Source organism: Pelophylax lessonae, assembly GCF_965119305.1.
Source record: "Pelophylax lessonae genome assembly, chromosome: 5".
NCBI classification, from domain to species: domain Eukaryota; kingdom Metazoa; phylum Chordata; class Amphibia; order Anura; family Ranidae; genus Pelophylax; species Pelophylax lessonae.
Genome location: NC_138772.1, coordinates 286,101,325 through 286,128,637, shown reverse-complemented (window position 1 = coordinate 286,128,637; position 27,313 = coordinate 286,101,325). Strand labels below are relative to the sequence as shown.

The following is a 27,313-nucleotide window of genomic DNA, read 5'->3' as shown; positions in this document are numbered from 1 at the left end:
CTGGCAGAAAAAAACAGCTAAAAAATGCTTGTTTTGGCATCTAAATTTGCATATGCATGTACTGCGTTTAAAATCATATGTGAACAGACAAAAAAGGAGGTGCAAACGCCTAGTGCATTACCTTCCTAACAGAGTGAGCACTTGGGTTATATAGTCGATAAAATCATATGTGTGTAAACTAGAATATACTTTCATTCCAACCATTAGAATGCATTTACACGCATTTACACACATATAAGACGGCAATTTGCTTCTCTGGTAACAAAATTGGGTCAGTATTTTTATATGCCCTTGAACGCATTATGCAAATACCTGTTTAACTACTTAAGCCACGGAGGATTTGGCTGCTCAAAGGCCAGGGCCTATTTTGCGATTTGGCACTGCATGACTTTACCGCACAATTGCGCGGTCGTGCAATGCTTTACCCAAATGAAATTGATGTCCTTTTTTTCCCATAAACAGAGCTTTATTTTGGTGGTATTTGATCACCTGTGCAATTTTTACTTTTTTTGCTATAAACAAAAAAAGAGCGACAATTTTGAAAAAATAACAATATTTTTCACATTTTTTTATATGAAATTCCCCCAAAATTTTTTTTTAACATTTTAGGCCAATTTGTTTTCTGCTACATATTTTTGGTAAAAAAAATCGCAATAGGCGGATTTTGATTGGTTAGTGCAAAAGTTATTGCGTTTACTAACTACGGGAAAGATTTATGCCATTTTTATTGTTTTTTTTTTTTAACTAGTAATGGCGGCGATCTGCGATTTTTTTTGCAGGACTGCGACTTTGCGGCGGACAGATTGGACCCTTGACTGACATTTTTGACACTTTTGGGGGTACCAGTGACATTACTACAGTAGTCAGTGCTATACATATGCACTGTTACTGTAAAAATGACACTGGCAGGGAAGGGGTTAACTTTATTGGTAAACTGTGGGTTAAATGTATCCCTAGGGGCGTGATTCTAACTGTGGGGGGGCGTGGCTTGTGATGTAACCACAGAGACATAGGATCCTACATAGCAGGATCGTATAGTCTCTACCTTTAGATCAGGGAGAATGACAGACAGCTGTGTTTACATCAGCCGCCTGCCTTTCTCCCTTCTCAGCGGGAGATCGCGAGTGGCCATCGGAGCCGCCGGTCACTCGAGCGGGGATGCCTGTGAATGAGCGGGGGCGGGAGCTCGCCCCCCACAGGCGGCTGAGCGAGTAACGTACCCATACGTCACTTTGCCCAGCAGCGGCTACCTGCCGCAGTATATCTGCAGTGGGCGGTCGTTAAGTGGTTAAAATCCTGCATGAGCACATTAGCTAACACGCAGCTGCGTTCACCAGATGCATCTTAAATTGGTGTTTTTAACGTCTGTGTGCCTGAGGCCTTAATGATAATGTTAAAATTATAAAAAATTATATTAAATTAAATAAAATGATAAGATTTTAGGTATTGTGTTTAGATCTACTTTAATACAGTCCATAACTTTGCACAGTATTAATAACTTCTTTTGAACAGTACATACATATAGTCAACAAAGACACAAGTAACCACCAATCTAAACATCATGTTTTATTACTGACATGTGTTTTCCCATTTAAATCAGCCCAGCCAATTACTGCTAACCTAATCTAGACGAAATGATCTGGATATTTAAGTTACAAAGAAAACTCACTACTACACAAAAAAAGGCCATCAGCTGCTGCCTGTGTATTTATAAATGAGAAGCCACAATGTGACACTAGAGTGTCTCTAGGCAGTGTGACAGTTACAAGGAAACAATTCTTGTCAGCAACAGATGGTTGACAATAATAGGTACAATACACTCAGACATCAGAAGACATACAGTAGACAAGCATCTACAATAAACTGAATAGGTCATTTTGCTAATGACTTCTTTAGAATTACCTAACAGACCACACTACTTGACACAGTGAAGGCACCGTATTCAAGCTGAAGCCGCTCATTAATTTTAGGTGTGTTCATGGCTTGCGTTTGGTAGTTTATGCCAGGGTGGTGCTGCTTCAAATTCTGCTGAGTATGACAGCTTTTTAAGACCTTGCAGAAAGCAAGTTATTAATCATAGGTGTTCAGCCAAGTAAGCATCTTTAGCTAGTAAAATATTTGTTAGCATGATAAAAGTATTTAGTACACTTTTTCTCTAAAAATATTTTTTGTGCCTTTCTTGTCAGTATAAGAATTTTCTCTATTACATTTGGGTTTGGTTCACACTGCGGTGATTTGGGGTCCCACTCCTGAAGCCACAAGTCACATGACATGTTAGTCAATGACAGTTGTCTTACTTAGCACTACTGAAGTTGCCCGACTTTAGAAAAGGTTCCTGTACTACTTCAAGGCGACTTTTATTTGACTTGTGCCCATAGACTCGAGAAGTCCTCACCAAGTAGGATGCTTATTTTTTTATTTTTTATTTTTTTTATATATTTTTTTTTATTTTCCTTATTTTAATTGTTGTTATTTGGATCTGACATTACAGGAAGAATACCAAAGCATTCCCTGAAGTTGCTTCAAAGTCGCTTCAAGTCGCACTGAAGTCGTCTGGCAAAGCCGCACTGTAATTTGCAAGACTTTCAGGTCGCAACAGTGTGAACCTTAAGGAAAGAACTGAAACTCTCTTTCCAAAAAAGATCAGATTACTAACGTATTTTAAAATAACATGTTGATATAGTCTCTATACTTTTAGGTAGTATATCTGAAGTACAAGAAGGCCATAGCACTATGAGATAGGGCGCCATAGCAAAACCTTTAAGGGGTTCCCCTGTCACAATAATGCAACACTGTCAGTTGTTAAAAAACTTATATAACTGTTTTTTTGTAATAGAAGAGATATAATACGCACATTTTTTTATGATTCCAGTTTCTTACTTTTTATCTGTTCCAGCGCTGCAGCCTCCATCATAGTCTTTTGGAACTGTTGGTTTGGAACTGATTTTGAAGAAAAATTTTGGAGTTTTTCCCTTCATAAGTTTTCGTTTACAAAGTCTGAATCGGATGTCGAAAGTTGTGTACACACTTCTTGAAAATCAATGGTGCCTTGTACAGAATTTTTCTTCTGGTTTTCTCATAGTGTGTACCCAGCTTTAGTCCTGTATTGATCAGAGAATGAGACCACAAAGGTGGTAGTAGACACAAGCATCAGATAATGTTGGAACTGTCAATGCTGAAGACTATACTAAAGGGTGCAGAGCTGGTATGGTGGGAAGGTAGGAAACATGGACCACCACAGAGATAAGGGGAGACATTATTGAAACCTTGAAGTATATTCAAGAGGGTGAATAAGGCTCAGGAGGGCTGTATTTTCAGTATGAAGCTAAAATAAAAAACATGGAGACATGACCCCAAACTAGCAGGAGGAAAAATCAAAACTAATTTTAGAAAGTATTTTTTACCCCAAAAGTTTATTTGATGCTTGGAAAAGACTTACAGAAGAGGTAGTGGGTTCAAACATGTTTGAGACAAGTATAGATTTATACTCTGACATAAAAAAAAACAGTATATATGAAAAAATATGGGGAAGACTCGATGGACCACTTGGTCTTTTTTCTGCCATCACTCCTATGTTTCTGTATGTATAAAAGCTTTTCTATTACAGGGGGCAACTATTTAATTTGTTTTATAATGACTGACAGAGCCATTTTAATTTAAATCTCAAAACAATTATTTAGGGATACAGAATACAAATTTCTTTTATATCAAACAAGTATCATTTTCCAAACTACATATCTTTATCTATCTACACACACACACACACACACACACACACGCATTTTTAAATGTCAATGCTAATGGCTGCTTTTGGCTCCCTATGCTTCTAGGGCCCAAACAGTTGCATGGTCTTCTGTGGCTTTAGTTACTGCCTGCCTAGCACAGAATGAATAGGAAGACAAGTTCTACATTTTATATAAAGGCCCTTGTAGGCTTTTTGGCTTGCCATGGTTCCATTGTTATAACTGTTACCAATTTTGACCTGCATAATTGAGATTGAATTGAAAATTTAAACACATCCTGAATTATATGTGATAACCAACATTTTATACATCCTTGAGGTCAGCTGCACATTCTAACATGTATGTTTTATTTTCCACTTATCAGCTGCAGACAGTAGTGTCTCCTGAAGGATTTAGCTGCTAACGTGCTAGAATCAAAGAGACATACTTCCATCTTTCCTTCAGTTAATGTGGTTTATGATGCTTTGCAAAATACTAAATGAAGTCAGCAGAAGTGGTAGATTACCCCGTGCAACTGTTCCGAAAGTCATAATATTTCTATTTTAGGCAAGACTCAAGTTTCAATGTATATATTTAACAATGAAATAATTACTCCGAGAACTAGCGACATTTGTTATTGCCTTCTGTGAGAGAAGTTAAAAAAGCAAAAAAGTCATTACTGAGCTTCATAAATTCAGAAGTCAGCCTGCAGCCAACAGCAGCACAACACGAAGCAGATACACAAAAGATCCAGTCTTCTCTGACCCCCAAGCCTTTTCCTCTGGAATCTTGACTGCTTTTGACATCTGTAGCTCATTGAGTTTTTTGGTTAATTTTCTGCAGTGAGCACTGACAAAGTACAATAGTATTCCAATGTCTTAAAATTGTTACTCCAAAAATGCACATGCCCATTCCATGCTCTCTAAACACTGCTTTGTAAGTCTTACCCAAAAAGGGTTTTCTATAGTCATAGATGCTTACTACAGCTACAACTCTGAATGTGATTTACTGTATCTAGGGACAGTTCAAAGGTTAAATGACTTCCTTGGCACTGCCTGACCTGTGTGATGAGACCTTGTTCTGTTCTTCACAGCCATAAATGAATGTGCATTCCACAGAGGCCTTGAACTATTTTGTGGGCTATTCCATTACTAGCAGTGGCAGATCTCTTGTCTGTCTTCCTGACATAAAGTTATAAAACTCATCTGCTGCACATGCTTGTTTTAGGCCCCATTCACACTTTGCCATTTGGAATTCAAAATCGGATGGCACTTACTGTAAAATGCGCAGCATGTGTTTGGGTGCCATGTATTCTAACATGCATGACACCCCAAATGTGGTGGAATTTTGACATGATTGTCATGCAATAGAATCACTGCAAACGCAAAATCCAAATTGCAATTAAACACCCCTCTAACGGCTCTGGAGGAGATCTGCCTTGGACAGACACCGCGCACCAAAACTACCTCACAGGCATATCAATGGCTATCTCTGTCTTGTGAAGTCTTGTCTGACAAAAACAGATCGTTATGGGAGAAAGATTTAAATTGTACAATTACAGACAAGCAGTGGGAAAAAGCGTGTGTCTTCACACATAAATGCTCTTTAAGCACAAAAGTGCAAGAGACTTCCTATAAAATTCTGACACATTGGTACATCACCCCAGTGCAACTTAAGGTGTGGTCTGCGCAGATCTCGGACAGATGTTGGAGGTGTCTAAAGGAGAGAGGGACCTTCTTGCATCTGTGGTGGGAGTGCTCCATCATACAGGAATTCTGGAGAGAGGTTATACACCTTATAAAGCTCATTACTAACACTAAAATACCGCTAGATGCTGCTTGCTGTCTTTTACATGTGCACAACGAATCTTATAGGAAATATAAGCGATCCCTTACTAGACACTTGCTCAATGCTGCAAAGGCAGTCATCCCTCTACATTGGAATGCCCAGTCTGGGCCTTCTATAAAAGAATGGATTGATAGAACCAAAACTTTTTATGAAATGGAGGAGATAATTGCCATAAAGAAAGAAATCGACTCTTCATTCCACAGAGTCTGGCGACCCTGGTTGGAATTTACATTCTCTGACACCTTCAAAAGATTTGTTACCCATTAAGCCTGAACCTTACTTTTACTGATACCTTAAATTGAGTGATATGATCCGTGACTCGGAGGACGATTATTGAATCCCCCCGCATATAATCGTCTTGATATTGCACACTCCCCTTTTTCCCTATTCTGACCCCCTTCTTGCTCCTTGCTTTGCTCTTTCCTCTTTCTTCCCCCATCTTTTTCTTTTACGGCTTCCTTGCCGTGGCCGCGGATTTGTGGCCTTTATCTCATTGGATTGTCTATGTTTTCTTATGGTCTGGTCATTGCAGTTCTGTTATTTCTTCTGTATTGTTATGTATTGCACCTATCTGACCTATACCGTATACATTTATATGATTTATCCATGTTCCAAGATGCTCTGACTTGCACTGTTCAATTATTTTCTTGTATGATACTGAAGATATTGTTTGTTTCTTGATAACTTATGCAATAAAGCTTTTTATTGGAAAAAAAAGAATCACTGCAATCAGGGCAAAAGGTTCCTGCATGAAACTTGTCGCCCAAAAAGGCACAGGAGCTTCTTTTGGTCGACAAACACGCATAGAGCAGTCCATCGAAGTGAATAAGCTTCCCTGTGTGTGACATGCGGAATTGCGTGAAAATTACCAACACAAAATCGCAACGCAAGCTCCCGCTACACAAAGTGTAAATGGGGTCTCTCAACTTTTTTTATTGGTAGATCATACTTTATTAGATGCTTTTTTAATAATTTAAACCTGAAAATAGAACTGAGTTAAATTACAAACAAAGCAAATGTTTATAAAAAGGAATAAATGAACAAAAGGAATGAATGGACATTGCACCAAAATGTTACCACTATCAACTATCCTAAACTATAATATATTCAATGAATAGCATGGCTGATAAATGAAGTTGGAAACCAAAGAATAGATAGGATTCTGAGTGTTTCATTCAGTATACTGGATGACCAGCTGATTGGTGAAGCGAGTGGAGTGGCACATTAGAGTGCCCTCGTAGTATGACTTCTTTACAGTTCCTTGATATGGTGGTACATGTTATGGATCCTCTGTACAACGTAAAAATGTGTATTCATCGATAAAAAGGGCAACATGTCTTTTGCTGGGACAAACACAGGCAGGGGAGATGTTTCCCCTTCACTGATGCACACTAGAGGGGAACAAGTCTTCTTCTTACCTACTGTAGCCTAGTTACATTAGCCTGTGTGTGTGAGGATGATCATTAGATCAACCTTTGGAGAAGTTGCACGTTCCTTAATGGCCTGTAAACACAACCTGAAAATAGGACGACAGATCATCCTTTTTTTTTTTCCATGCTAGTCGCATATCGAAAATGAAGAGTTTACTACAGTTACGAAAATTCTCGTAGGACAGAATCAAATTCGGAAGTGTTGTAATGTATTTGTACTGTATTTTCGAATGACAACTGTTCTGATTAAACTAAAATTGTACGATCTGATAACTTTTTTGTGTTTGTCCTATCAGATAATGAAGCATTAAATGTCGTGATCATCTCTCGCAAGCTGTGTAGTAACTATCTGATTATCGTATGATTGCTTCTAAAGCGGTATTTTTTGTCCAATTTTCCGATTGTGTTTGGCCCATTAGACAGGTGCTGTTTACATGTTTTTTTTTTCTCTTTTCTATTTATTCCCTTACAATCCTTTTTTCTACTAGGTGTTGGTGGACAGTGAATTATTGTCTATTCACGTTTTTGTCATTTATATGTAACATACCTTAGTTTCTTGTTATTTCTTTTAGATAGACCTTTATCTGCTATAAAAAATTTGCACTGGAAAGCTTACCTTTTATTCCTAAAGAAGCAGAATGACTGCGAAACTCATAGACTGAGGTAGATGTTGTTGGGCTTCTTTTGACTTTTTTTTTTATATGTAGGTGTTATTGCAAACAAGAAGGTCCTGCACCACATATTGTTTTATATGTTTGGAGATATTTTAGTAGGTTGTGTATAATAAAAGCACAATTTTTTTAACTAGAATTGAATTGTACCTGCTAACTTTAACCTCCCTGGCGGTATGATTCTTTTGGATTTTAGGTGCTGAAAGCGGTACCATTATTTACATGTAATTCTTGTGAATGAGCAGCCCAAACCAACTGTATATATATATATATATATATATATATATATATATATATATATATATACGGGCACGGAGAGGATCGGGAGGAAGAACCGCCACCGCACACCGCCGGGACACATCGCTGGATCCCGGTGACAAGGTAAGTAACCCTGCTTACAGGATCCAGCGATGATTCTGGCGGTACCCCGAGTGTGGCTCGGGGTTACCGCTTTTGGCTCTGAAATTGAACCCCGAGCCACGCTCGGGAATACCACTAAGAAGGTTAAATATTCCCAGGGGAACACATTTAAAGTCCTAGAGATGTTGGGTGTTTGTATATGGTTTCTAATTGGGATGGTACCCTCTAGGAACATATTCTATTAATGTACATTCTTTGTGTTGATCCCACACATACAATCACAATAAAAAAAGATTCCATGAAAAAGTCCAACAGTCCAACATTATTTATCTGCTTAGTCTAATGTCATCACTAGCTAACCGTAAAATAGCATTATGAAAATGTACAGCACAATTCTATTTGAGATATGTTAGAGTGGGGGAGATTTACTAAAACTTGCGCACTCAGAATCGAATCTGGTACAGCTGTGTGTGGCAGCCAATCAACTTCAAAGTTCAGCTTGTTCAATTAACCTTTGACAAAAAACCTGGAAGCTGATTGGTTTCTATGCAGAGCTGCACCAGATTATGCACCATGTAGTTTTAGTAAATAACCCTCAGTGTGGTAACATTCTAGTAAATCAACACAATTGTCACATTGCTTGCTTGGTTTCACCCCGTATGGTCACCCTTCCTAAAGTGCAGTCCATAATGTTTCAAAGAAAGAATAGTGCAGATTATTGTACCAACGGGACTGAAACCTGAAACTATACCTTGGTTTTAGAGCAAAGATCTTAAAAGATAATGCTTGAGACAACAAAACAGAATGTCTGGCCATGGGTAGCATATGCTGTGCAATGTATTGTTATCAGGGTATATATATCTTGACCATTCAGCATCTGCCAGTGGCTCTGTTTACAAGGGATCCCAACAGATGCTTAGCATTCAGGAAAACAGCAATGACAGGGGTGTTTTCAATAATGACAAAGCACCATTCTTGGAATAAACAATTCATAGTAAGATAAGGTATAAGCACGTTACATGTAAATTTGACAAATTACATGTGAATAATGACAAAAAGATGTTCTCATTATAAAATCTGTTTTCCTTTTGATAAAAGAAATAAATACTCTATTTATGCTGTTGCTACATTTTTAATCGCTTAAAATATTCCTCGTTTATCTCTGTCATTATTCCACAGCTGCTAAAAGATGAACTTCCTAAAAAAGGATAATTAAGGCGTGTTTTGCAAAACGTTTAGCAATGTGACCTTTTATTGACTATGCATGATTTTATCCAACAATGTAGCAGAGTGTTTGAGAATAGTTAAAATGAGCTCTTTCTTCTAAGGGGATGCACTCATCTAAATAGTGCACAAGATTGGCAATGGAACTCCATCATTTTCAAAGCCATATGCACACATAGTTTACTATGTTTAAATACAAGCCTAATAAACATGTAATTAGTTCAGATGCACATTTAAAGAAAAGTCTGTTTTAGTGTCGGTTCACATTTGTGTGTTGCGGGAACGCTGCGAATATACAGCGTGTTTCCACATCGCATCCACACCCCTGGCAGTTCACACTGCCATATGCGATATGCTGGGGGTGTCAATTAAAAGTTAACGACACCCCCAGATCAGATCGCATACCGCAGTGCGATCTGAAAGTTTGCACAGAATCGGATCGCACTAGTGTGAACCACCATGCGATCCGATTCTGCTGCGGACCAAAAAAAAGGGTTCTGTGCGTGTTTTAGTGCGATTGCGGTGCAAATTCAGCCATACAAACTGTATGGCTGAATTTGCACCGCACAGAGATCGCATGTAATTTTAGGGGCAGTGCGCTCCGAATTACATGCGATCTCTGTGATAGCACAAATTTTAACTGGTACTTATAGTTCATTTATTTTTAGTAAGCAAAACAAAAATGATGTTTTGGCTTGATGCTGATGTGCTAAGGCATTTGCCAGTTGCTTATGTGCCCATGATTCACCAGTACCAATATGGGCTAAATGCAACTACTTGCTTACTCTTACTTCTACAGCACTTAGCATTTGGCCCAGCATTGCATTTATATATGCGCGAAGATTTATTTATTTTTCTTAAGAATAAATGGGGTGTTAACCTGGGGTGCTTTATTATAGCAAATGGCTCTAATGCAAAACAATAGACACAGAGAATGGCTGAAAATCATGCCAATAGATTCCCACAAGTAAAGCTGACCACACAGTATGCAGTTTTTTTGTTATTATTATTAATATACAGGATTTATATAGCGCCAACAGTTTGCGTAGCGCTTAACAAAATGAAGGCAGACATTACAGTTACAATACAATTTGGTACCAAAGGAATCAGAGGGCCCTGCTCGTTAGAGTTTACAATCTAAAAGGGAGGGTCAATTTATACAAAAGGTAATAGCTGGTAAATTTTCTTTAGCTTTACCTTCAGCTATGTAGTGCAAGGGCCTGCCTGATTGCATATAAATTGAAAGTGTTTAGGTTTGACCTCATATTATATGGTTTTGGTAAATCCAAATGCAAGCTGCAAACTGTATGGCCAGCCTAAGCAAGCAACCATCACATGTTTTAAATAATTTGTGTTCATTCCTAGCTAAAATCGTATGTTATAGGTGAATACTGAGGGCTGGGCTCTATGTTTTTTAGAATCCTAACAGTAAAATGGACATGATAAATGGCAGAAGATCCAGCATGTGCTTAAACCAATTTATCTAAATCCAGAACTAATAGTTCTGTAATAGGTGCAAACTGAAGTGTGTTGTGTTTTTAACCAATTTGTCTCCATCCATAGATGATAATATATGTTGGGTGGAAACTGATGGGCAATGTTCTACATTTTTCAGGATCCCAATAGGAAAATGTGGTCACCTGAGCAAAACAAATTAAAAAAACCCACCAGAAAGAATGATACCTCCCTGTAATGGCCACACAAATTTGGCAGACCTAAGTAATCAGGTCCAGACCTGCTGTCAGGTGATTCAAGACAACAATTGCTACTTCCCTTTCAGACCCTTTAATGATGGGATCGTGCAGGTGCAGGCCAGGCCACATTCAGCAGAGTATTAACAAGTTTAACCTTCTTAGCGGTATTCCCGAGCATGGCTCGGGGTTACATTTCAGAGCCAAAAGCGGTAACCCCAAGCCACACTCGGGGTACCACCAGAAGCATCGCTGGATCCTGTAAGAGAGGTTACTTACCTTGTCACCGGGATCCAGCGTTGTGTCTCGCGGCAGATCTTCCTCCCGATCCTCTCCATGCCCCGGCTTCCGTCTCCTGCAACGTGACGTTCGCAGGGGGGTGGAACCGGCGGCAAATTCAAATGTAAAAACACACCAAACACACTGATACCATTCAAAATAAAAAAAATCACATTAGTTTGCCCCCCAGTGCCCTTTCCTGCAGTTTTACTGTACTTTTTATGTAAATATATATATATATATATATATATATACACACAGTATATATATATATATATATACAGTATATATATATATATACAGTATATATACATATATATATACATATATATATACGTAATTCTTGTGAATGAGCAGCCCAAACCTACTGTATACATTATATATATATATATATATATATATATAATATGTGTATACATAATATTTGTATACATACATATATATATATATATATATATATATACATATATATATATATATATATATATATATATATATATATATATATATATATAATATATATATAATAAATGTATACAGTTGGTTTGGGCTGCTCATTTACAAGAATTGCATGCAAAATAATGGTACCGCTTTCAGCACCTATAATCCAAAAGAATCATACTGCCAGGGAGGTTAAGCAATAATTACATAAATGTAAATTTAACTGTATTGTCTAACTGGGTTTACCGGTCACACTTGACTAAAAAGAGATGACTACTGAGAAATCTTTCTGGGTTCCTGCAATTTTTTATGACTAAAATGATCAGTTATCACACATAATAACAGCCAGTGTAATTATGTTAACTGAGTAAACAGTAACAGTAAATTCCCCATGCAAACCCAAAGTTCCTAAAGTCCCTAGGTAGAAGGAATACAGCAATGTCCTCATCACCACCACCCCCCTGCTGCCTGTTGATTGGACAATGATAGAACAGCAGAAGAGTGGTAAAATCATCCATTTACTCACTCTGCTTTCTCTACCTACCAGCATGTTACATGTCAGCACATAAGAATGCAGCCCAACTGACTGGCACATTTTCATGTTTCTCCATCCTGAGCCCTTCTGTACAGGGATTACAGGGGGTAAAATCAATTCAAATTCAGGTACTAACCCTGGCACCTCTTACCAAAATGCATTTATGAATATAAAGCTGCATTAATTTGTGTAATTTATATCTGGCGGGGGTTTCGCTTTAAATGCCTTAGTAATAATTAAAATACATAAATCGTGTAACACACAAATTAGTGAACATGCCATAGATCAACAGAATGGAATAATACCCCATTATTTTACTATATAGTAAATAATAGCCACTTTTTTAAGGAACACTAACTGGTATAAAAATGACCAAAGTGTAAACCAGACTTGCCAAAAGTTAACAACTGTCTCAGCTTGCTCGCAGGCAGTGTAAACTATATTACCATTCTGGAGTATACGCTTGGTTCCAGCACTCGTGTGCTATATTTATATTCAGAAATTTCCACGTTTAGGTCTGTCTATAAAAAGAACTCCTCTGCTGGCAAAATATTACTGAATGAAAGACTTTATTGTAGCAGAAAGTCAGGTAGACTTATTTTGGCAGATGCTGTAATATGGCTTTGATTTATAACAGCTGTGCTGCAGCTATTAGATGAGAAATTGTTCAGATTTACTAAAACAAGTAGTCATTTATCTAAATGGTATTAGTACAAATCATGAGGGCCAAAAATTCCCAGGCTATTTAATTACAAACATCAACAATTTTCTGTAATCATGATAATTTGAATTTAGTGTCAAAGGAATTAAACCAGGGCTGGTGAGAGACTGGGCAAAAAGGAAGTCAGGAAGAGGGCCAAAGAACAAATATATTGATGGTTGAAAAGTAATACTAGCCAGGGAATATATAAATGTTTCTCAATATTTCTATTCTAAATGTTAGGCAATTTCCATACAAATAGAGCAGTAACTAAGCATTGGTGTGAATTGTCTTTTACTTTTTTTTTACAAGTAACTAACATTAACCAGAACATGTACATGTTTTTACTATATACCTGAATAAATCATACTACACTATGAAAAATCTTTCTGGCTCCATGTGATGAGCAATCTATTTAGTGCATCTACTCGGAAGATAAGGATGTCCCGATACCTGTAAGGTGGTATTCCCTTTGCCCACAGGAGTTTGATTCTAGGCTTGGCTCCCTGGGAAATCTGGTGAGCATTTAGATGTACCTGGTGGAGGATCACTGTGTTGTGTATGGATCCTTTCACACGAACAATCCGATCAGATCCGCCTGTCAGTTTTTTAGGCAGATCTGATTGAATTCTTAATGCATCCCTATGGGGCAGCAGATGTCAGTGGAGACATGTCCGCTGCCATCCGCATCAGATCCTGTCTGTGAAATCCGGACGATCGGAAACCCTATTTTCCATCCGTCCAGAGGATCGGATCGGATGAGATCGGATGAGAGCGGACACGCGGTCCGTTCTCATCCGATTCCACATAGAGAGCAGCGGGGCTCTGACACCTCCCTCTCCGCACACAGAGCGGAGAGGGAGCTGTCACCTGCCTGCTCCGTGGGGATCAGCGGATCGTTCCCCAGCTAAGCAGCACAGAGTCTGCCGACAGAGGCGGACCGTGTGATAGGGGCCTAGCGCACCGTTTTGGGTGGTCTGTCACTCTGTGGACTTTTCATGTGAACTTTGCACCAATTTGTGACATCTAAGGGCCCTCCTGTCATCCTCTTTATTTTCATTATTATTGTGACATACGTATTGGACTTTATTCATTTGGACTATATATGATTGGAGTATTTATCAGCGCTGCACTGTTTCCTTTTCTTGTTGTTTAGAAGGTATATATTCACCTTTTTGTGCTAGCAGCTTATGAACACATAGCACTCGCACTCCATTGTTTTATCCAGCTAACATTAACCAAAACAGAAAGCTGCCTCCCGAAAAGTAATGGGAGGAAAGAAAGAAAGAAATTTGCAAGTCTTTAAATTAGATGCATGCTTTCATGTCTTCCTAACATGCCAAAATATGCGTAAAGCGCACGGAAGGTGAAACCTTCATTCTCTTTTCTTTATGCAAATGGGATCATTCCATGCCTGGTCACAGCTACTAATTGCTTTTAATCCATTTTTTGGCATACATCTTTTTTTTTTCTTGGGCCACTCCAATATTACTCTGGCCTTGTGTTTCAGATTGCTGGCCTGCTGAAACATGTTTTTTTCTTCAAAGCTTACAAATACAGTTCCTGTATTTTGCACCATAAACTTTATTTATTCAGGTGGACAGTTCAAACTGATTGAAAATCCTAGAACACAATTCTGCCACCACCAAATGTATTGCAGGTATGGTACCTTCTAAGATAACATTTTAACCATACCCATTGCCTTCAGCTTTGACTAGCCTAAAGTGCCCTTGAAACAATACAGTCGAGTACTGTCTGTGATACTCAACTGAAAAGGATTAAAAAACACACTATTCTTGGACCTTGGAAGAAGGACATTTTTTTATAACTTGCAATTTAATATATTGTATTTATGCAGGTATGTGAATGCAACGCTCAAGCTTCCCAGTGTAAAAGTGGGGCTGGTGGGAGACCGATTCCTTCCCTCTCCGACAACGCCTCTAGCAGTGGAAGCTGGCAGGTGACATCACTACTCTGCATAATTCAAGCCCTATTGTCAACTCGTACGTTTACACTGAGAAGCTGGAGCTTTAAAACCATGTGATTGCATGTAAAAACTTGGAAAAAAGGGTATTTACATTGTGATGTATGCTAAAATATATGTGTGGCAATGGGAAACAATATGTAGGGAGCATTTTAAAGTAAATTTATCGTAGCATTTTCTTCTACTTTTTATTGCCACTTATAAGAAATGTTACATTGTTTAGCTAATTCAGATAGCGTTCACACAGTTTTGACTACAATACCTTGTAAATAGTATCTGCATTAAATAAGCACTTAAAGCAGAGTTCCACTGGTTTTTGTGTTTATTAAAAGTCAGCAGCTACAAAAAGTGTAGCTGCTGACTTTTAACCACTTCTGGCCGGAAGATTTTCTCCCTTAATGACCAGGCCATATTTTGCAAATCAGCACTGCGCTAGTTTAATGGACAATTGCGCGGTCATGCAACGCTGTACCCAAATAAAATTGATGTCCTTTTTTCCCCACAAATAGACTTTTTTTTTGGTGGTATTTCATCACCTGTGAGATTTTTATTTTTTGCGCTATAAATAAAAAAATGCGACAATTCTGAAAAAAAAAACAATATTTTTCACTTTCTGCTATATAACATTCTCAAAAAAAAAATTTATAAATCAAAATTTTTAACATTTTAGGCCAATTTGTTTTCTGCTACATATTTTTGGTTTAAAAAAAACACAATAAGCGTATTTTCATTGGTTTGCGCAAAAGTTATCGCGTCTAATAACTAACGGAAAGATTTATGTCATTTTTATTTTCTTACTAGTAATGGCGGCGATCTGCGATTTTTAGCTGGACTGCAACATTGCGGCGGACAAATCGGACCCCTAACTGACATTTTTGACACTTTTGGGGGAACCAGTGACATTACTACAGTAATTAGTGCTAAAAATATGCACTGTTACTGTAATAATGACACTGGCAGGGAAGGGGTTAACACTGTTCATAATCAAGGGGTTAAATGCGAGCCGAGGGGAGTTATTCTAACTGTGGGGCGACGTGGCTTGTGAAATGATCACAGAGACCTGTGTTCCACTATAGAAAGATCACAGGCACTCTGTGATCATTCCAGGGAGAAGAACAGTCAGCTGTGTTTACAACAGCTGACCGTTCTTCTCTCTCAGCGGGGAGCGATCGCGGGTGTCAGGCAGTAATCCCCCGTGCATTGGAGTCCCCGCTGCCGAGTAGGGGCGGACGCGCCGTCCCTAGCTGCAGGCGCGCGACCGATGTAGGTCTACGTCGGTTTGCTCAGGAGGGCCGCACTGCCGCAGTAAATAGGCGGCGGGTGGTCGGGAAGAGGTTAATAAACACACATTCACCTGTCCCACAGTCCAGCGATGTGGCCATCCAGAGCCCCGGTTCTCTCCCTCTTCTCCCCGTGGCGCCGGTATCACTACTGTGGGCGCCACGCTGTGAAAGCCTGCGGCTTCAAAGCTGGGTGTGCACTGCGCATGCACGAGTCACGCGTCCTGAGTGGACGGGAAATCTTCTGGGACCTCCGACCTGTCCATGAAGATTGCAGGAAGGGAGGGGGAGAGAAGAACTTCCACTTGAGCCGCCAAGGCCCAAGCGGAAGTGGGACTGGGTACCTGTCAAATCTAGGTACCCACTCCCCCCCCCAAAAAAAAAATGCCATGACAAATGTGGCATGTCAGGAGGCCTTAATGCAGAAGTTCCACGTTTGAGTGGAACTCCGCTTTAAAGTAGATCAAAGTTTAATGAGCATACTCGAAAGCAGGGGACGGGTAAATACATTTTCCAAGGGACCACATGAGAAGCTGGAACTGTGTTGGATGCCAGCTGTAACAGTGGAAGAGGATTAGGTAGATAACTGGCACCTGTCGCAGATATTGTCACTGCTCCCCTGTAGGAGAAATGGTCTATGACCGACATGTGACAGAGGGCAGAATATTGGACAGTTCAGCAGGAAAAGGGCAATATCTTTGCAGCTCTGTCTGACGGAAGCTTTTGTTGAAGGGACATGCTGGAAAACCAACATCCAATCCGTGCTTGCAGCTAATGGCTGTGGGCACTGATCAGTGTGTTCTGGTGGAGGGAGGAGGAGGGTATACAAAGGCACAGGCCCCAGGTACCAGGGGCCACACATGAAAGCTCCAAAAAACAATAAGGTGTAACCACCCTTCTCCTGCGCTTGGTATCCAGGCCCCTCGACCACACACTTCACGGGACTGACAACTGGCTTCTCAGATGGCTAGAGTCTTGCTGCCCTTAACGGACTGGGGTAGTCCACCGATACTAAAAGCAAGAAGAACAAAAAAGGGCGCACCAACCTAGCGCATTATCCTCAATATAAGGCTTTATTTAAATGACATAAAAAATGGCTACTCACAGACGTAGATAAAAGTAAAGCGTATCAAGCTGGATTGCTCAAAAGTCCGTGTTTAGTCCATATAATCGTTCATGATGAGATGACTGACGCTTTTCGAGGCCTAGCCTCTTCCTCAGAGCCACCAGGGGCCACACAGGGAGAGGCAAGGGACCGGATGGGGCCAAGGCAGTCTGGTATTTGCTCGGGTCTGCTCTTAATTATAGATATCCCCTCAGAGGCTCCTGCAGTTCTTTAACAGTACATTGTTGTATAACTGGCACTAGAATTATAACATTCACCTTAAAGCAGAGTTCCACCCAAAAGTGGAACGTCTACTTTAGGGCGTCCTCCTCGGCTCCTGTTTGTGAAACAGAGCTTTTGGGGAGAAGGGGGAGGGGAGCAGGTACCCTATTTTGACAGGAACCTGCTCCCACTTCCGTTATAGTCGCCTTAGGTGATCAGAAGCGGAAGTTCTCCTTCCTGAAATCTTCTGGGAAACATGACAGGTCATAGAAGACTTTGGGACAAGTCACAGAGTGCAGCGCTGCTCACACATGCCCAGTGGGCATCTGGGAGACACTGTCCATAGCAAATAATCAAATATAAGAAGGAATCAGACTGAATGCCCTAGGTAGCAAGTTCACTTTCCATTTCCTCAATGCTGATAGAATACAGCTGCAAGTGTTGGCAGGTCACTAAACTGTGTATGTGTCCTCGCTAGGGCGATTCCCCTCATCTACTTGTCCTAATCACCATGGTCACCTAAACTGAAAGAAAGGTAAAACCTAAAATTATAAGTTGTCACTTTAACAGGAATATGGGTGGGGACAGCCATCAAAGTGAGGATTTCCCTTACTATAGAAAAATCTCCTCTAACTTCCTGTAGTGTCTTAAGGCAGTAAGTGATTAAAAAATGTTCCCAATGAAATACAAACAGCAAAAAAACTGTCAAGGTTTAGATACACTTTAAAACCAATGACAATTCATATATGTTCTCAGAATAATTTTAAATAAAATTTGATTTAAAATGACAGAAAAAAAAACATGATGCAAAGGCCTGAGACTTATGGACAGCAATCGAATACAACCATTTTTTTGCTCTCTGTAATTCTACAATCGTAAAATTACCAAAAGTACAGATTGAAATACAAGTTTAAGAGTGTCTGAAATCTCTTTTTTTTTTCAAACACTGCCCCATACAGTTATTTAAAACATTTTTAAGGTTTCATAAAGATTTGTGTCTACCTTTTGAAGAGTCGCAGCTGCCAAGAGGTTGTATGAGGATTCGTTAATTCATGGATGGCATAATGCATTCTTATTATGCGTATTTATGAAAGGACATGCCTTTCCAGAAAAATGAAGCAGACCATGAAAGGAATAAGCAAATATGTGCAAAGCAGCTCTACAATAGTTGCTAAGCTCTCCATAGGTCTATATAATTACATGTATTGATACATTTACAAAGAAGAGACACATCCAGCAACACTTTTTGTACATGATAGCTAGGAAATCTACAAGAATAAGCATGTTATCATCACCATCTTGTAGGCATGGCTGCACAACTCAGTCAGTGAAAAACAGAAAGGGAAGAGCCATGGAAGAGAATTTTTTTGTATATCCGATGACTTGACTTGGTCTTCATGTAAGGTGGCAAAGTCTATAATGACTGATGTATATTGTACACATATCTCTTGTCTCAATCACAATGCCTTACAGAACAAATGAGCAAATGGACTTAACGTTAAATAATTTGATTTATATGAAGTGTGTTCTTGATATATTCTTGTTTTAAAATTAGTACATTTAATATTATGTTTAAATAATTTTATGTATGTATATATATATATATATATATATATATATATATATATATATATATATATATATATATATATACAGTACATCACTGATAGCATCTAAAGCCACTGCCTATCCCCCATAATCAATGGCCAACTTTTAAATGGAGAAGCCGAACAATACTAAACAGTGCAGGGAAAGTCAGTGTAGGGTCCTATTTACCCTTTAGAGCTCTGTTTCTCTTCTTGAGCTCATGTTCAGATGCAGCCAGTGTGAAAATGGTAAATAATGTTAAGTGCCTATGTGTTCAACTCTCTTAATGTAAATGTCAGTCCCCGAAAGTGTAAATATCACAGCTAGTTACTGTCTGTGTATGCAAATAAATGACAATCATTCTGAATGTCACTATGCACTCTTTGAATGTTAACGTAAGCTTCATTGAACATGTATGTGTTTGTGCATACACTTCTGGATCAATATTTAGTATGGGTATAATTTTCCTCGAGGTGGAGTAAATATGATGTAACATGAAACACCTTTAAAATGTAATGTCTCCTTGATTTGCAAAAGATGGCCGCCGTTCTTCCCAATTGCGCATGCGTCCGTCCACCAGGGGCTGCGCCCGACGTACATTTCGTCACACGTAGTTGACGCCCTTGATGACGTCAACTACGCGTGACGAAACGTACGCCGGACGCAGCCCCTGGTAAACGGACGCATGCGCAATTGGGAAGAACGGCGGCCATCTTTTGGGTTAGAAACAAACATCACACCGGCTCTGATACACTATGAGACATTTCTGCCACTCTGCATTTGTACAATTAAGATCGGCAGGTGATTTATCAAGCTTCCAGTGAGAAGGGAGAAGACTGTGCTTCAGATCGTCGGTTTATATCTGCTGTTTTGCTTTTCATGATCTATTGGTCTGGTAAGGGCATATCAGATTCTTTCCGGTGGTGGATCTACTGTATACTTCTCCTCACTATCAAGCTTGCTGGTATGATGCTATAGTTTCACTGGGACATTTATTGCTTGATGGACTGTTTATATTGGTCTCCATTAGGAGCGCTACACCCCCACCTCAATTTTTATTAGTGATTTTCTTTCAAAAATCATTTGCGTAGCTGCTTCAATTATATATCAAGTTTAATGTTGTTTTATTAATTTATGATCTTAAAAATTAGCGCAGCAATATTTAGACATTTAGACCCTAAGATAATTGAACATTCACTTTGTTAAAATAAAATTTACTACTCCTTTAGTAGGTCTCTCCTAGTGACTACAACAGGAAATTATGTGAATTCAAAAAAATATGCTAAAATGACATGCATATTCCGTGAGACTATGCAAAAGCTGAAATACAAAATGAAGTAGAATCATGCACCATTAGGAACTATGAAGATTATTGTAGGTGCTTACCTGATTATAATATGTTTTAAATACAACGACACCCCCAGCGCAGGACTGAACATAACTGGGGTAGTGCTGGCCATTTTCTCGTAACCAGACTTGTGTTCCCTGGAGAAAAAAATATAAAGAATTCAATTAATTTAAAAAAATGGAGAAACAAATATTTTGTTACAATATGCCAAGACATTAAACAAACAAAAATGGAAGTTCTTTTATCAGATTATGTGAAAAAAGTAGTTTTCATAAATAATTGACTGGTTCCATCGCATATTTCCCACAAGGGTCAATAACCCCTAAGCAAATACTATGCAGTTCATTGTTCTGGAAAATGTTGTGAATTTACAATTTTTAAATGCAAATCTGTTGTACAAAGCAGGCAGTATTACAAATGTACAGGTAAATTATCACCATAAATAATAAGAGGAGCCCCACAAAGTTCCTAACTAAAAGATTCATTTTAATATGTTTTATATTTTCCCACTTAAAATATATAGGAGGTGTTATTTATTATGAACTATTGACAAAATAAAAAAATAATATGTATGATACAGTCTGCCACTATCATTAAAGTACATATAAATCCAAAAACCTTTATCCCAAAAGAAAAAAAACTGTTGCTGTACCTGCTTAAAAAGTGTTAGCTGGAGTTTGATTTCAATTTGTTAGAGTATCTAAATCTGCTATTGTATCTAAAAATCCTTTCCCCCCCCAGACTGACAATGCTGCTGTCCAAAGGTGTCTCCTTGCTCCTTCATCCTGTGCGGGGTCACTCTAATACAGGAGGTCTGTTACTGGTCAGATCACCAGGTGTAAAAACAGAGGGAACAAAGCCCAAAAAAGAAAACTAATAGAGCTACCGCACCTAATTATTGGTAAACTGCAATATGCTTAATTGTTGGTTTTGGGTTTAACACAAGCTCAAATAACCTTATCTTTATTGTGAAAACTACTGGTCCCATCAATTGTCATGTAATGGAGATAAACCAAGTCAACGATGTTTGAGGTTCAGCCTGGGTGGCAACTAGCCTGGGTGGCAACTATGTCTGCCCCCAATAAAACAGTGGAGAAAAAAAACATGTATAAAAAGGGAAACCAAGTGTGCTATTTGCAGGATTACCAAGTGAAAACAAAGAGGACAGCTTAAAAAACCCGAATGAAGCCACTACAACTTTTTTTGTTTTTGAGTTTAAGATTTAACACTGTCGTTTTTGTTTTTTTTTTTAGTTACCCCTGTATCATAGTGTATACCTGTTGATCCTGCCTGTGAACCTATGAATTGCAAACCTTTAGCCTAACCTCCACCCTGATCTGAATTTTAGGACGTTCATAGGCAGTTTGAATTCCAGCCGGTTCAGCGGGTACCGGCTGAGATGTGAACCTTGTATGGGCAGGCTGAATGTACCCAAGTTGATCAATCGATCAACTTGGGTACAATCAGCCTGTCAGATTTTACATGTGATAAATGCTAGCGGCTATTATAGCCGCTAGCAGTAATCACTGTGTTTTCCCGGCGGGGATGGATAACCCTGCCCACAATGGAAGGACACAATGGCTCCAACAGAGGGATTCCCCCATCAACACTGACTCGTGGTTGCAGGAAAGAAAATTGCTTCCTCTATGCTTAGCATTAGATGTTCAGAAACATTTGTCTCCCCTCTTGTCCTGCTCCACTGCTTTGGGACTAATGCCTCATACACACGCAACGATTATCGGCCGACCGATCATCCGACTTTTGTCCAGAGTGGTGTTTTGTTGGTTGGAATGTGCCTAGACTGCACACGAATTTTCTCGGCCAACAAAAATCTACTTCAGAAGTGATGTCATGTGCTGGTTTACTTTCCGTGTGTTTTTTCTTCTCTGAGCATGCCCAGTCATGCTCATCAGATTTTTGTCTGCCGAAATCTGTACTGACTGACGGAAAATCGGCCATTGTGTTGACGGCCAACAAACATTTTATAGCCTGCACACCAGATTTTTTTTGGCCGAAAAGTCGGAGTCGGTTGTCAGAAGCATCATACTAACAAGCTTGAAAATCGGCCGATCGGACGTTGGCCGAAAATTCCTGGCCAATAATCGATGCGCGTGTACGAGGCATTATTCAATGTACACTCCCTCCCCACACACACCTTTTTCTGCCTTCTTTTTTTTCTTTGCTTCTCACCCATCTTCTATCCCTGTGGGTTGGCAGGATATTCTCCTAGCCAACCCAGCATTACTGTAAATGATGGCTTACATTACCAAATCTAAGTAGGCTATCAAAATAACAACAGTTAAATATGATTGTGAATTATTACAAATGTAACAAAAAGCCAAGCCTTCAAACTTCAGGAAAATGTACATCACCAACTGAGCCTTTTTTATTTATTGATGAGTTTGTCCATTTTCCCATATCACCTATATGTTCGCCTTTATCAATAACAACTGATTGATTGAATGTAAAAAGTGAAGCTTACAGGACTGAATGGTTGTAGAAAAACAAACAGTGTGAGAGATTTACTAAAACTGAAGCAATCAGAATCTGATACAGCTGTGTGTGTGGTAGCCAATCAGCTTCAAACTTCAGCTTGTTCAATTAAGCTTTGACAATAAAACCTGGAAGCTGATTGGTCTCTATGCAGAGTTGCACCAGATTTTTCAGTTTCCAGTCTTAGTAAATCTCCCCACCATTTGTTGTCTGTGGAATGGCTTTCTCCAAAGATGATGAGTTTTATTAATAAAACTATCTATACACACACACATGATATTTGTTGTCTGATGTCAGCTTACGCAGAGCAAAAGTAGGATACCTGCATTTGGACCTATTGGAATTCCATCCCAAAATTAAATAGGGCCAAGCTTTGATCACTATAGTGTTCTGTCTGCAAGCAAAGATGCACCTTGCATATGACTGAATATTTAAAGTGACTGTAGCAGCTCCTTGATTATTATCTAACATTAGTTTACCATGTAAAGTGCATGGTCTGCTCGTCTTTCATAGAAGGAATACTTGGGCAACACTACTGATCCTCATGTGATAATGCTGCCGGTAATAGATCAAAAGAAAATCTGTCTGCAAACAGTGAACAAAAAAAAAAAAAAAAAGTTAAAAGGAACTATAAAATATTTTAAAATTCTTGCTTGCAAATTACAATGATTAACTGATGTTAAAAATCCTAAAAAAATACTATTAACACCAGAGTTTTTCCTCTTTTCGCCATTGCCTCTTACATTTGAGATCTTTGCTGTGCTGCACATATGCACATGGGAAAATGAGTACAATGTGATTACATTATACATTACAGTATTTGTGTTGCTATTATAAAACACGCTACCAAACAATGGTGAAGCAACTATTTCACTTTCAATGACGTAGGTCATATTGTTAACATGCTGTTACATAATACTTTAGCATTCATGGAAAATACCTGTAGTCTGATTAAACTATTGATATATTTAATTTTCCATTTGCAATGGCTGTCAAAAGATTTCTATTGCAATTTGAAAATGAAGAAAGCTAGTGGCAGGACAAGGAATTCAATGTCAGTATTATATTTACGAAAACATTCAAATATGTGAACTGTAGTTATTCTGTACCTGCGGAAGCACAGTGACTGCATTGTTGGACCATATTTGTGAAGGCCACTATAGATTATTAAAAAAATAAAGGCAGGGTCTGCTGCAGTAGATCCTCTGTAAACAATATATATATCTTCTGTAAAAATATATCAGCACTGTTTATGTTATAAATGTCACTTCCTCCACATGGGCCCTTATCTAACAATACACTAGTTACTCTCAATATTAATTGCATATTACTATTTTGATGATTTTGAAGAATAACAATCAGATTCTGATAAAACAGCAAAGATGTTAAATGTAATAACATTTCTTTATGTCCCAAACAATCCAAGCAAATTATGAGTATATCATCCAAGAAACAATGAGGTTGATTTACTATAGGAGGAGCTGTGTTCACCTGATAGCATGAAAGTAAAAACCCACTTCTTCTAAATTTTGTTTCGCTGCTGCTTTAGTAAGGCCGCCATACACAGTTCGAATTACGGCCGGGCAGAAGGAATCGGATGAGATTTGAACCATGTGTGGGCAGGCTAAATGTACCAAGTTGATTGTTTAACTTGGGTACAACCAGCCTGCGGGACTCACTTGCCATTATTGCTAGCAGCTGCTATAGTTGCTAGCAATGATCACTATCTTTTCCTGGCAAGAATGGCTTTCCCACCCCAACCCGCCGGGAGCAAATAATTGATTGGCAGAAGGGATTCCTCTGTCAGCACTGTCTGTTTTGATCGGGGAATTCTGCAAATTGATTTCCGAAAGAAATTTGCACCATCTATGACCTGCCTAAATCACAATGAGTCAAATGCCCTCCTAATTTTAGAAGAATATAAACTAAGGAAGCTGCTTTACCTGCAAAAATAATAGTATTTCATTTAATTTAGTTCTTTCATTTACATGGCCTTACCACACAGCACAGCCAAGTAGACAACACCACTTACTGTTAAAGCAGAACTAAACCAATGTGTGCTGGGTGTACACAAATCTCTTCTGGCAAAAATCTCTACCAACTAAAGCCCCGTACACACACACAGATCGTCGTCATACAAATGTTCGTCTTTTCTCCCCGGGATGTCGGTGTCTGTTGAAAAGTGCAAAGACAGCACAAGGACAGCACAAGAATTTTGTCCGCAGACTTCAGCTGACTGCAGAAGTGATGTCATGTAATGGTTAACTTTCCCTGTGTTTTTTATTTTCTGAGCATGCCCAGTCTTGCAAATCTGCGGTCTGTCGGCTGATTTCTGTACTGACAGGCAAACAATCGTCCGTTCTGGTGTCTGCAGACAAAAATTTTCATGTTTGCAAGAAAGACTCTTGTCCGCGGATTGTGTGCAGACAGCTGTCGGAGGCACCATACTAACACGCGTACAATCGGCAGATCTTTCGTCCGCCGACGTTTGTATGACGACGATCTGTGTGTGTGTACGGGGCTTTACAGTTCTTTTATTTTCCAGCCTATAGAGTACAGTGCTGTCCACCACCAGCCTGTTGAATAGACAGTGAAGGAGCAGCTGGAGACTAATAAGCCTGAGATTGTCTCTCTGCTCACTCTGCTCTCTCTTTGTATCAGCATGTTGTCAAGAAATTTGCATGTATAATACTTTGTTGTCTCTTAGTTTTAACCTTTTCTTTCCCAGTCTGATCGCTGCTATATAGGGGATTGCAAAGGTCAGGTTCAAATGTGTGGACTAAGTGCATTAACAAATACAATTTATCAATGAATCAATACATTTTCCTAGAAATGATTGAGAACATTTAGGCCTCATGCACACTGGATGTTTTTACAGCTGCTGTTTTTGGCGTCAGACATTTTTTTCTGCAGCCAGTAAACTCCCCAGCATGTTATCCTATGTGTTCATGCACACATAGGCTGTTATCAGCAGTTTTTGGCAGGAGCGTTTTCTGGCTTGAAAAAACCCAGAACTAGTGGGTTTCGAGAGGCGTTTTTCAGCTGTAAAAGCTCTCTAACTCTGATAAAAGCTTAGAAACGCTGAAAACGGATGCCTGGCACCGAATATTCCACAAAGCTTTCAAGGGGATTGTCAATGTCACACTTATTGAAGCGAACGTCAAAATATTCACACGGTGGTATTTGGTACCAACCCGCCTTGTCCTTATGTTCCCAAACACTTCCTCACTCTATTTTCGTGGGGTGCGACCTCCAGTGATCCTTTCTGCATTCCTGGTGGTCCTGCCATAGAATCAGATTGTTTTGGAACAAAATGTTTCACTTGATGCGCTTGGTCACGGGGCTCCAGATTCCTCAGAGACCTCAGATAGCGTTTTTACACGACTTTCCCCGTGATTACCCTAAACATCTATCAACGTTAATTATTTTTATGCTACTAGGGGCCAAACTTACCCTAGCCAAAGCATGGAATAAGCCATCGGTCTCCTACCGCCTGGCAAAAAGCAAAATTTCTTGGATAATGACACACAAAAAAATCGTTGCTATTCTGCATAACCGGGTTCCGCGGTTTGAGAGTGTCTGGGAACCTTGGGCCCAATTTCTTCAGATTACACTATGACCTCACCCTGAGATCGCCCCTTTTATGCCCCCGTGACTTCTCTCTTTCACTTTCCCCCCCCCTTTACTCCCTTCTATCTCTGGCCTTTCCTCCCTTCCACATCCCCGCCTCCCTTCCTTCTGTCCCTCTCTCTCTACCCTTCTCAATTGGGTTTACAGTGTAATTTAACGGATTGCAGCTCTCCCGGCTTCCTCGCTATTAGCATCCATCTTCCTCATGTGAGTGAAATAGCCGACAGATCCCTGACTTCCTTTGGGATACTGTCTCTCTCTGGTGTGTACCCTGTTCCCCAAATGTGTCGCAACCCTCCGGGGTGCTTGGGGGCAGGAATCTACCTGCCGATGCTTCAGTTCTCCTCATCCTGTATTCATCCTGGAGGCTCTTAGGGGGACTATGGGACAGCGCTTACCTGGACCTAAGTGATCAATGTTACGGAATTTCCATGAGCCACCTCGTTCTCTGTTATTCTTTCTTTAGGATTTCGTTGTTAATATGATTTCCTCAATAGTTGCCTGGTTTCCAGGCCCAAAGTTTTCACAATGTTTATTGGCAAATTATTTTCATGATACTTAATCTTGGCTACTTGTACATTACAATGTGTCTAATCTTATGGCTGTTTTACAACGTTCTTTATGATACTTATGTTTGTGAGTGCTTATTTTTTTCTCAATAAAAATGATTGAACAGAAAAACGCTGAAAACGCAGCCTCATGCACACTGGACATTTTTACAGCTGCTGTTTTTGGCGTCAGACGTTTTTTTCTGCAGCCAGTA

General features: G+C 39.3%; 1 protein-coding gene across 1 annotated transcript in view; it reads right to left on the bottom strand.

Annotated features, from left to right (window-relative positions):
• MYO10 (myosin X) overlaps positions 1-27,313 on the bottom strand; it is a 312,628-nt gene that overhangs the window by 235,629 nt on the left and 49,686 nt on the right. The window contains exon 2 of the mRNA XM_082257742.1: positions 20,466-20,564. Coding sequence (XP_082113868.1) covers positions 20,466-20,564 — 99 coding nt within the window. The remainder of the gene's footprint in view (positions 1-20,465; positions 20,565-27,313) is intronic.